Source organism: Nyctibius grandis, chromosome 7, assembly GCF_013368605.1.
Source record: "Nyctibius grandis isolate bNycGra1 chromosome 7, bNycGra1.pri, whole genome shotgun sequence".
In the NCBI taxonomy this organism is placed as follows: Eukaryota; Metazoa; Chordata; class Aves; order Nyctibiiformes; family Nyctibiidae; genus Nyctibius; species Nyctibius grandis.
In genome coordinates, this window is record NC_090664.1 from 54,381,004 (window position 1) to 54,393,220 (window position 12,217).

Sequence of the window (12,217 nt, forward strand, 5' to 3'; positions counted from 1 at the left end):
CCCAGGCTAAGACAAACAAACAATCAGAACGGACTGTGTCATTAGAGTTGGATGGAGGAAAAACAGGAGGTGAAAGATGGGGGGGGAAATGACAGATATTTTAATCTCACGTTATTCAGTGCTACCAGCAAAGGCTTCCTGTGCTGCAGTTTTTTATTAAAAAAGTATGTCCTTATCTCACGTGTCCATCCATCTCATAATCTCGTGTCTAATCTAAACTCTGATGGTCTTGAATCCCTTCTGTGTATTCTAAGTCTATCTTTCTAGCATTTAATCAAAGCAAATATAAAAGTTTGGAGTTCCAGAGGTATAAATTGGTCTCTGGCTTTCAGAGGTCAGGAGTTGCATCTGAGAAGAAAGAGGGGAGGGATTGTCTGGTGTTGGCCAGGTGCTGGATTTTTGTGTTTCCCTGGAAACAGCTGATATCAGAGCAGAGATTTTGGAGTAGATGGATCTGGGCCTGACCCTGCCTGGCAGTCCTGTTTCCGCAATAATTTTTGTGTTTTCCATGTGCAAATAAGATGTTTAGTGCTCTGTTTTGGAAACCAGGTATGGTCAGTGTTAATCCCCTGCCTTATATTTGAACAGTGTGGGCCAGGGTCCATAACGTCAGTGGTTAAACCTCTGTTCGCTTTAGGGGGACCAAGACCAGTGTGTATAACCCTTATTTTCCACTAACTATGTGACTGTGGACAGATTTCAGGGTGAGCCTTGGGGAATGTCTGGTCATGTAAATGAACGGCTTGTTACCTAATTCTTGCCTGTAATTCAGCGTGAAGACCAGAACGCTTTCCCGTAAGAAACGCTCTGGGCATTGGATACTGAGCTGATCTCAGAAACTCATCTCTTCTTCCCTCCTGACAGATTTCGACATCCCATTCTGCGAGAGGTTTGGGAAAGGTGGGACCTTCCCGAGGCAGTACCACCTCTCGCAAAGTCGCAAGGACTACAGTGACGGTAAGAAAACAATGGGAGGGTCGGGGAGGGAGGTGCTTGGTCCAGGATCTTGGTGGCTTGTGACACTGCCTAGGACTGGAGAGACTTGGGAAGGAGAGGTTTCTAATAAAGGGAGAACTAGCAAGTAATTTGGGATTCGCTGGTGTATTCGGAAGAGCATCCTCTGCGAGACCTTGTGGGTCTGCTCTTGGGAAGCACTGAGCATCTACAGCACGTCTGAGGGTCAGCGCTCAGCTCCTCCTCTGCTTACGCCTGTTGTTTGAACTCAGCCGCATGGATGGAGGGCATTTCTTATCCCTGGCAATATCAACCTTTCTGTTGCCCTAAATCACTAGCTTTTGAGGATGCTGGTTTGTCACCTTTACAGCAGGTTTCTCAGAGCTGTAAGAAATCCCCTAGCAAATGCAGGGTAGCAGTATCTGTTCATGTCTGTCTTCTAAGCTGGTGAGCTCTGAGCTTTTGGACCACTCCATCACCTCCTTGCTGCTCCTTCTTTCGCTATATGAGACTGCAAGTGGTGGAAGGCAAAACTGGATAAGAATCAAATTCCCTTGGGAAAAAAATGCTGAGGACATGCAGAGAGCATATTGAGCCTTCCAGAGTGAACTTCGTCTCTCACTGACACCACCCTTGTGAAAGCAGTTATCATGAGATCTGGCACTGCTTGTGTGGTCATTTGTATTGTGGTCTTAGGGGATGCCAGGGATAATTTGTAATGTAAATTCGTGCCTGTTAATTTTGATTAACAACCAGCAAAAAGCCTAATGTAATTAAATTGTTGCAAACTCCTCTGGAAACGTTCTATGTGAGATGTAATGCCTGCTGTTAACAACTCTTAAATTGAGTTGAAAATGTTCACAGGGCTTTGCTTCAGCTTCATTAAACCTATTTTGTTTAATTTGAAGAGGATCTGGGCGGCGATGTGAGAAGGTTGTGATAGGTAGATCCAAGCTGTTGTGTATGTTCTTGCCATAATTCTCTCCCTTTTCTCCTACAGGCCGGAGGACTTTCCCCAGGAGTTACTTCCCACAGGAGAACCTGTTTCAGCTTGTCCCTTCTAGCCGAACCAAGAGCTTTAATGGGGACAGCAAGCTCAGCACCTTGCAGTACGACGAGTACAGGCCCAAGTGGTGGAACAATTGTGAAAAAGGTCTGCAGGTCTTCAGCACCTCCCCTACGAAAGCTAGGAACTGTAAGTGAATCAAAACTGCTCGTGTCTGAGATCTCAGTACATCCAGGCCTCAACACAAAATTGAGTTACCGTGACCTGCTGATTTAATGGACATCAGCTAAGCCAACCGTGTGTGAATGCACCGATTCCATCCCCAACACAAGGCACACTGCGCCAGCTTGCGTCTCAATTACAAACATTTAATACAACACGTTATCTTACCTTGGCCTTGAGTTGAGAGCATGTATGGGGTCAACTGGTGTTCATCACTTAGAGTTGCAGAAAATTGCATGTGTGTTGGACTGTCAATGTACTCACGCAGCAGAAGCTTCCAGGAGACTTGGGACGCAGGAACAAATGCATCCAGAGGCTCCGTTCCTTGGCTTACATTGCTGTCACCCCAGCACCCCAAGACAGTGTTGCAGGCTGCTCTGATATTGCAAGACTGCCCAAGCTATAGGAATTGGTGCATTCTGGACCTGTTCAGTGGTAGATAACAACCTAGGAATGACCAGTGAGATAAAACTCTTTGCTGGTCCCTACCTGAGCTGCTGCTCAGCCATGCAGTGTCCTGCTAACCACTCCTATAGCAGAGGAAAGTCCATTGGCTAAGAAAGCAGTTTTTGGAGGAAGGACTTTTAAAGAAATGTGACTTTTCTGGGACTTGTTTCTGCTTTATACTAGTGCGGACTGGGAGACATCCCCCCACCAGTAGCACTAGTACAATTAAAACTGGTTTGTTGTGGTGCCCCTGGGAGAGGGTGGCTCATTGCCTGCCCTGGTGAGCTCAATGCGAGCCTGAGCTGCACTCTGTAGGGTCAGATGGACCCTGGTGCTGGTGTCTCCCTTCTATGCTTTTCTCTCAACCCTCTCCTCTCTCGTGTAGCCCTGCAGGCACCTGTGAACTGGAGGCTGGGGAAGCTGCTTGGAAGAGGAGCTTTTGGGGAAGTTTATCTCTGCTACGACGCTGACACTGGGCGGGAGCTGTCAGTGAAGCAGGTGCCTTTTGACCCTGACAGTCAAGAGACAAGTAAAGTGAGTAGGAGGGCAGGACTGTGTTCTGCAGCATGTTGGGGAGTTGTGGGCTGGAGGCTGAGGGTAAAGGTGGCAGAGAGGTCCATGTCCCTGATGGAAGTCAGTGTGTGGAGACGGTATGTGTTGTTTGCCCTCTTTGGAGTGGTCCCGAGGGGCTCGTGGCTTCAGTCAGCATGCTCTGGTGCCTTTTGTACCTCCTAGTTCCTTCGTCGTGTTACCCCGCTCTGTCTCAGGTATGAACTCTTGCAGGTCTTGTCTGCTCTTCCTTAGTTTGAGCCTTTTTGCTCCCTTCACCTTTTTCCCACTCTGGGCGCTGCATTAGCTTTGCTGCTGTTTTCATTCACACCTTTCCAGAAAAACTCCTTGAGTACAAGTAACGATAAGAAGTAAACCTGTCTCAAAGCCAAGCCCTTGTGTATTCCATCTTTCTGCTTATCTTTTTCTTAGGGCAGTGCTCCTCGTTTCTGAGCCTTATGTGGCTGATGTCCTCGTGGGCAGCTTCACAGGTGCTATGAAAAGAGTGCTCAGCCTTGAGCAATATTTGGATAATATTCCCAAAGTAACCACTCCCTGTCATCACGAAGCATGTCTGTTTTGTTGCAGGAGGTGAATGCCTTAGAATGTGAGATTCAGCTGTTGAAGACTCTCCGTCATGACAGGATAGTGCAGTACTACGGGTGCTTGCGGGATCCTGAGGAGAAGAAACTGTCTATCTTTGTTGAATACATGCCAGGGGTAAGTGTGGTTCCTGCTAAAGATTATCCTGAGAGACAGAGAACAGATTTAGACTGCCCTGGAGTCTGGTGAAATTCAGATCTGGAGTTAAGCCCTACAGCTGAGCTGCTCTGTGTCCGATGAGCCAAACCAGAACAGTGGATGTCAGCATCCATATGGCTTGGGAAAGCTTAGGTTGTGAGTCAGATGTCATGGTGAAGCTTCTCAACATGCGGTGGGTGAAATCAAGAGCCTTGAAGGCAGGTTTTAGGTTTGAATCCTGGAGCAGGGTGTGTTCATAGTCTGGAATCTGAACATGGTGAATGTGGGACATGATCCAGATCTGTCTCCAAACACTGCGGCCTGAGCCTATCCTTAAGTATTTATTGCAAATCTCTGCAGGAAAAGCTAATAGTACAACTGTCCACCCACAGCTGTCATCAGTTGTTTATGGCTTTCAGCACGTGTGTATTAAAAACAGTGTTACTCACTTGTAAGTCTTCTCCTCTTCAGGACAGAACTTCTTGTTGGTGGCATTTGGCACTCTTGTGCAGGAGTGGCTTCAATTTGGGACTTTGCTGATATAGGATAAAATAGCCCTAGGGAAAAAGGAGATCAGGAAGCTTTGAGGGAGTCTGAGCAGGGGCTGGAGAGTTTACGTAGATCAGTTGAACATCTCTCTCCGTTTGCGTGCACGTGAGTTACATCAGCCATCTAGACGAAGTCATCGGTTGGTATAAACCAGCATAACGCTATTTACATTGCCGGAGGATCTGTTCTCCTAAGTCCCGCCTGTCCAGCTGGATTCATTCCCCAGAGTGTGGGAGAATAAACCCTTGTTTATACAGAGATTTGTAAGGTCAGAAGGGACTATTAAGTCATCTGGTTGCAAATAATTTTGGTCATTAGTAAACATGCTAGAAGCTCTCCTAATACATCTTGCACATGAGTAATCAGGTGGATTTCCACGTGTTTGAGTCCCTTCCAAGCCCTGTCCTCCCTCTCTCCTTGTGGGCAGGCATCTCCCTTTCAGGCCTTACCATAAGGCATGGACCCAGAGGAGTAAGCCCCGGGAGTTTCAGCAGTCCCCTTGCCGCTTATTCTGCAGCGTGCAGATGTTTGTTAGCAGCCAGGAAACCAACATTGGATGCTGGGGCAGTGTCCAGCAGGGCTGGAAGTTGAATGTTTGTTTTTTTAATGATAAACCAGAGCTCTGACCAAATACAGATTGACTTTCTTGCTGCAGCGATGGCTTATTTCACAGAAGCAGCTCAGGGCTTTTTTTTTCAAGGCCAGTGGAAGTGGATGAGTTCCCAAACCTTGCAGGACAGGAGCTCCACAATGCTGGGTCTGGCCAAGCTTCTGATTTAACACAGCCAGCTTGGCAAAATCTTCACGAGGCCAAGCTTGGGTGCACCATTAGCCTGGCATTCTTCTGACTGCCCCCATTAAATAACTCTGTATTTCTGTCCTGCCCTGCCCATTCAGCTATTTTTTTGAATTTATGCTTGGAAAACAGAATGGTCTATCTGACGAAAGACCTTGGAAGACCCAGTTTCCCCTTCTTCAGTATCATGTCTGATACCTCCCCATCAGGCTGAGGGAGGCCAGGATAAGAAAGCTCGTTTGGTTTGTGGGTGAGGGGATATACCCTGCATACAAGTTGTATGAGGGGGTGATTTCAGAGCATCTCGGGTTACTTTAGCAGCACTGTGAAAGGGAAAGGAGAGGCCCATCCACAGGATCACAACAAGCCTCAAAAGAAGGCCAAAACAGTAGCTGGACAGAGCAACAGCAGAGGTGGGTGGATGTGGAAAAGCTGATACAGTTTGAGTGACTGACTTGAAGCAGAGCATCCCACTGTTCCCAGAACAGAAGAGACTATGGCAATCTTGGATCAACCCCAGAGCTGCAGGACAGGCAGAAACAGGATGAGTTTCCCCTCCTACTTTTCAGCCAGCCTGAGTGCTGGAGGTAGATCTGGGTGCAACCTCTCTGGCTGAACCTCAAATCTGCCTCTGGTTTGTCCCTGCTAAAGCCCAGCTCTGGCATAGTGAGGGACATCCATTTCCAAGTGGACAGAAAATACGGATAAAACCAAGGGGGTCAATGTCTTGCAGATGGTAGATGGCTGCACCCCTCCTTCCTTCCCTCCTGATCAATAAAATCAAACCAGTGGGAGCCTGCATGCCTGGGTCGGAAATTCAAGGCTGAGTACTTGCAAATTGTCCACCCTACTTCTTGTTGAAGCAGTTCTATGTGGGGCTGATCACGTCCCTCATGAGTCTGTCCACCTCATGGCAGTGGATAGTCCTTGCTGTGGTAAGTTGCAGGGTGGGGGAGGCTTCATAGAAGACTGACTCATCAGCTTGGTCCTGAAGAACTAGTTGAGTTGATCCTCTCACTTGAGTTGTAACTCCTCATCAGTTTGGTCCTTCTCCATGAGCTATTGGTGAGGTCCAGCCACTAGAGGGGGAAAAAGATCTGTAGTGTTGGCAGAAGGTAGCACTGGAGACCATACCTCATTGTCCGCTGGGATCTGGGACATTGGGAACAAGTCCTTGCTCTGTTCAGCACTTAGTGGATTTTTATCTTGCTGTTTCTACAGCAGAATGGCTTTTTTAAGCTGGGAGATAGAGTGGTCAGGAAAGTTTAAAAAGTCACTGCGACATGATGCACCTGGTTCTGCTGGCCCTTACGGTTGGTGCGTGTTGTTTCTTTGCAACAGGGCTCAATAAAGGACCAGCTAAAAGCTTACGGTGCTCTGACCGAGAACGTCACACGGAAGTACACCAGGCAGATACTGCAGGGAGTCTTCTACTTACACAGCAATATGATTGTCCACAGGGACATTAAAGGTGAGTAGGTAATACGGAGAGGCTTCCTGCTTGCTTGGATTTGTTCAACCCATCTTCCCCCCACCCAATATAAATTCTTGTGCAAAACATAATGTTGGGATCTGGTATTTAAAGCATTTTTGCCTCTGGCCTTCACCAACTTGAACCATGAGAAACTTGAACAAGCAGCTGAAACCAAATTCTTGTGCTATCTTCCTGCTTGGGAAGCGAAGATTAAGTACTTGAGAGGGATTATTGTTAACTGCCCTTACACATCTACAAACCTGGTGTAACATACCCAAGAACTGAGCAGCCCTGGTGATCAGAGGGGTCTGAGGCTCTGTTCTGCTGTCTACACGTGGGGAGGATGATCTGTCGTCTCCCATTCACTGCTCACTTTTGGGAAACCTGCTGAGACTATCCAGGAGAGCCGATGGGAGTCGACCCTCTTGGAGAGCAGCTGCCATAGGAGAGGGGGGCTTTACGTAATACTGAATCCAGCCCCACCAAGGCTCCCTCATGTCCAGCTCTTTGCCTTCACCCTTTCTGCTCTCCTCACTGTAGCCACTTCAACTCAGGTTACTGCTTCATCTCTTGAGGTTTTTGGGTTTTGCTTTTTACCCCTAGGTGCCAATATTTTGAGAGATTCTGCTGGAAATGTGAAACTTGGAGATTTTGGAGCCAGCAAACGTATCCAGACCATCTGTATGTCTGGGACTGGGATTAAATCTGTCACGGGAACGCCGTACTGGATGAGCCCAGAGGTTATCAGTGGAGAAGGCTACGGAAGGAAAGCTGATGTGTGGTAAGGAATATTGTAGAAACCCCACCACTGCCAGTTAAACAAATGATCCCTTTGGGAAGCTGGAATGGGAGCACCAGGTATAGCTAGTAGTTAGAAGATGGAGCAGTGCAAAGGATGGAAATGGGAGCTAAATGTTAGGATCAACTGTGCAGGTATCCAGAGGGAGCATGTCGTAGCTGGAAGTCCCAAAACAGGAGCACTCTGAATCACAACTTGCTTTTGGAAGCTTTTATTATGTCTGAGGGCCATGCACAGCTTGACCCCGTAGCTGCTCTTTAATTCTGGAAAGCAGGTTGATAACAAAGTTTGCTAAAAGAGCTGTCAAGTTTTGTTGGCCTTGGTTTTCAGTGAGCTCAGAGGCTCAGGGGGATCTTGTGCGGCCTCTCAAAAACTGCTGCTGAGTGTGTGCATGTGGCTCAGGCACGAAGACAACCAAAATCATTGGCTGCTTGTGAATGTTTTGATCTGTGGAGATCCACAGATGTCAGCTGGAGCCTGAAAGAGTTGGGATAACGCTACTAATCCTCCCGATAAATGGGGAGGAAGCACTGTTCTCGCAGCATGCTTTCTGTTGGGTGCTGACCCTCCACTGGAGGCCTGGGGGGGAAACCTTAGGGAGTCCTTAGCAGGCAGCCCTGCACCGTCTGCTCCGGCTGATGGGGGGGTTCAATTTTTTAGGAGCAGCTACGAATGGAGGTGGCAGAGAGGGTCCCTGCTGAGACGAGGACTCCTCAGCAAGCACAGGGAAACCTCTTAGGCTCTTTGCTGCTCATCTGACGTGCTCCTTCTCAGATGCATGTCAGAGATGAAGTTGGATGTAGGTGGACACGTTTCGTTCTAGCTCAGCTTCCTGGGGAACTACATGCTATTGCTGAAACTGTGGTGTCTAAACTTGTGCCTGGGTTTCCCTTCAGGGCATGCTCTGATAAAATCTCTCACATGCTTTTATGAAACTTAATATCTGCCAGTTAACATAGTCCCTTACCTGCTGTCTCACCCCTGCGTGCTCGGCGTTGTTGCAGGAGCGTGGCCTGCACCGTGGTGGAGATGTTAACGGAGAAGCCGCCGTGGGCGGAGTTCGAAGCCATGGCGGCTATTTTTAAAATCGCCACCCAGCCGACCAACCCCCAGCTCCCCGACGGCGTCTCGAACTCCTGCCGCAACTTCCTCAAGCAGATCTTCGTGGAGGAGAAGCGGAGGCCGACGGCCGAGGACCTGCTGAGACACCCCTTCGTCAACTGCGGGCTCTGAGCCCCCGGCAGCGGGGATGGGGAAATGCCGGCGGGAGGGGGGTGGCCGCCAGACCCGCGGCCTTTTGCGCTCTGGGGCTCAGACCTCCGCCCTGGGCTGTCCTGGCGGTGGCCCCCGCAGGTCCCTTCTTGCTCGTCACCCGCCACGTTGTTGGATTTCCAAGCTGCGCTCGGGACCGTCGGCGCCGGGAATTCAAAGCGAGGGATTTCCCGGACTGTGCGGGTGCTGGCATAGGACCAAGTAACCTTCATGCCGCCAGTGATGTCGGGGTCGTCCCCCCTCGCCGTGTTACTTTTCTCCTGGGGAAAGTGCAGCAAATGGGATCTGTCCCCCCGCAGCACGACAGCGACGCTGGCAGCGTCCCCGGGAGCAGCAGAGGAACAAGATGCTCGGTGGCGATCACCACCTTTCGCAGGGGAACAGACGGGCTTCAGCCAAGCCAGGGGAGATGATCCTCAGACCGCAGAGTCAGGGGGACCCAGGTGTCCCTGTTCACAAGGGGACCGAACCCTCCTAGAGGTCGTGGGACCAACCAGTCTCCAGCGGGGCGGCGTTTAATACTGTTCTGTGCCTTAAGCGGTTACAATCAAGGAGTGATGCTCGACTGGGCATGAAGCACGGAGTCGAGCTCGATGATGCAGCAGCCGTGTTGACTTTGCCTTTGTGCGTGTGCGTGTGTGCCTGTGCGTGTGTGTGTGTGTGAACCTTGGAAGAAGGGGTCTTCTCGGGGCGCAGGAGGTCTCTGCGGGGTGCACCCGCTGACGGATGCCTGGGACCTCTGCCACGGGCCGTGCAGAGGGAGGTTTAAAAGCTGTCGATGCCTGCAGCGGGCAGAGCTGAGCACCAGCCAGTGCGTGCTGGGAACCATCAGGGTTCAGGTGGGAGCTGGAGGGGATCTTGGCGAGGGCGGCTCTCGGCTCATAGCCGTAGCCCTGCTAACCTGTGCCCACGCTGCTGCGCTGGGGCCGGAGGGATGCCAACATGTTTTGGAAGTGGAGCTGCAGGAGGAGCTTAGTGAGTCTCCATAAAACCCAAGTGGGTGCCTAAAATCATAGAATCACAGAATGGTTTGTGTTGGAAGGGACCTTAAAGACCATCTAGTTCCAACCCTCCTGCCATGGGCAGGGACACCTTCCACTAGACCAGGTTGCTCAAAGCCCCATCCAACCTGGCCTTGAACACTGCCAGGGAGGGGGCAGCCACAACTTTTTAGGCAAATTAGGCAGAGAGGACCGGCACCTGCGGATCTGGGCTGCTGAGGGCTGGGTGCTGCCTTCTCCATGCCTCGTGGGACCAGCCCTGGGTGCAGGGAAGGGGGATGTCACCTCCGCAGCAGTGCCTGAGGGAGCAGCTGCAGGACCATGAAGCCTCAGACTGGGAGAGCAGAGCTGCGTCGGTCGAGGGCAGCTGGAAACAGGTTTCTCCCCGCAGTGTATTTGAAGTTGTAGGAGAAAATGGGCCAGTTGAAAGTAGAATTGGGCTACAAACTCTTTGACCAGCACTTCCCTACTGGAAAACCTGGTCAGGGAGCACACATAGAGTCCCTGGAAGCCCATTAATTAATCAGATCTTGGTTATTTGGGACAAATTAATTGCACCATCCCACTTCCCCCTTCCCTGCTGCATCAGCTATTTCCACCCTGCTCAGCAAAGGGTTACCAGGGGGTTGTCATCTTCAGGCTGGTGAGTCAAACACATTTATATTAATACTATTTTTAATTGAAAATGAGAAGTGTTGGTTGGACTGAAGAGGAAACTGAGAAATCAGTTGTTCGTGTGACTTCACACATCCTTGAATTCTTCCACGTGGAACAGATAGTGACTGCACCGCCGGTGTGGAGGTGGGAGCGGTTCCTTGTTCACAGCTCCAAAAAGAGAAGCAAAAATCAGTTATTTCAGTAAAAAAAAAAAACCAACAAAAAACACTGGTAGCATTAGGGCAAATTAAAAGAAATAGCTAAAAGGATTCCCTATAAATTTGCCTGCAAATCCAGGCTGGGCTGCGGTGGGGCAGAACGTGGCTTTGTGCCAGGAGAGCGCGGCCGTGAGGGGCAGCTCTCCGGGGCAGGGGGACAAAGTCGTCCCCGTTCTCCGAGCGGGAATGAAGAATTTTATTCTGTGAATAGGACCAAATCCATCAGTCTGTGCAATAATATGGGATGGATGGGGAAAAAAAGAAAAAAAATAATCACTGTTGGCAGGGAAGGGTAACAGAAGAGGGTAACAATGTGTGTTTTCATCAAAGCTAAAAAAAACAACCATTTTTGAGCCGTTTTCTCCTCTTTCATTGAATCTGGTTTTGATTTTCTCAGCCCTGCGGCGGTGGGTGGGTGTTTTCCTTCTTTCCAAAGGCTGGAGAGCAAAACGGGGTTCCCGGCTGCCCCAACACGCTCCCAGGGCCCCCAAACCACCCAGACCCTCCCGTGGATGGACGCGGCTCGTGTGCGTGCGTGTGTGTGCGTGACTCGCTCCTCAGGTGCCTTTGCCTTGTTATTTTTTAAAACCCTTGCAGTGTTCTGATGTACAGAATGAAACTAGGAAAAGAGAATGTAATATTATGCCGTGTAAAGTCGGTTTTTTGTGTTTTTTTTTTTAATTTTATTTTATTTTGCCTGTAGCGGGCTAGGCGGCTTTCCCTGCGCGCCGCATCGTCACGTATCCATCGAGAAATGGTTTTCTCTGGGGGGAGGCTGGAGCGGGACATCGCCTGTCCCCTGCACACCGATACGGTCCCTTCCCAGTGGGACAGTTCACAGCAGGCAGTGGGCGAGCAGTCGCCTGGCGTGACTGTCCCCAGGGGCGCAGTGGGGTCAGGGGGGTGACAGGGCAGGGATGGAGCTGGTGGGTCGGGGGTTTTACTCGAAATAATGAGTCTGGGCAGTTCTCTGACCCCACGGCTCTGCCTGTCCCTTTGTCTTGGCGTCCCGCTTTCTCCCAATGCTCCAAACGCACTGGGGTTTGTATCTTTTCAATTTCTTTAATTTTAGTGTATTTTTATTTATTTATTTTTATTTTAAAATTCCCTAAAGGAAAATTTTTCTTCTTTATTTTTTCTCTTCTTTATTTTACTTTATTTTTTAATCTTCTTTATTTTCTTTTTTCTGTTTTTTCTCTTCCTCCTTCCTCTTTCCTCCTTCCTCCTTCCTCCTTCCTCCTTCCTCTTTCCTCTTTCCTCCTTCCTCCTTCCTCCTTCCTCCTTCCTCCTTCCTCCTTCCTCCTTCCTCTTTTCTCTTTTCCCTTTTCCCTTTTCCCTTCTTCCTTTTCCCTTCTTCCCTTCTTCCCTTTTTTTCCTTTTTTTCCTTTTTCTTCTTTCTTTCTCTTCCTCTATTTCTTCTGTTTTAATTTTTTGTTTATTTTCTCTTTATCAATGTAATTTCTAATTTATTTTAAATTTACATATTTATTTTAATATTTATTTATTTATTTTCAGTCCAGTTTTTTTCTCTT

At 49.2% G+C, this 12,217-nt stretch overlaps 1 protein-coding gene across 2 annotated transcripts in view; it reads left to right on the plus strand.

Annotated features, from left to right (window-relative positions):
* Window positions 1-11,328, plus strand: part of LOC137665547 (mitogen-activated protein kinase kinase kinase 3-like) — a 91,268-nt gene extending 79,940 nt beyond the window's left edge. For both annotated transcript variants that reach the window (XM_068404697.1, XM_068404698.1), the window contains exons 11-17: window positions 865-957; window positions 1,955-2,149; window positions 3,015-3,163; window positions 3,767-3,898; window positions 6,606-6,735; window positions 7,342-7,519; window positions 8,542-11,328. In XM_068404697.1, the coding sequence (XP_068260798.1) occupies window positions 865-957; window positions 1,955-2,149; window positions 3,015-3,163; window positions 3,767-3,898; window positions 6,606-6,735; window positions 7,342-7,519; window positions 8,542-8,770 (1,106 nt within the window). In that variant the 3' untranslated portion in view covers window positions 8,771-11,328. The remainder of the gene's footprint in view (window positions 1-864; window positions 958-1,954; window positions 2,150-3,014; window positions 3,164-3,766; window positions 3,899-6,605; window positions 6,736-7,341; window positions 7,520-8,541) is intronic.
* Window positions 11,329-12,217: the final 889 nt, after the last annotated feature.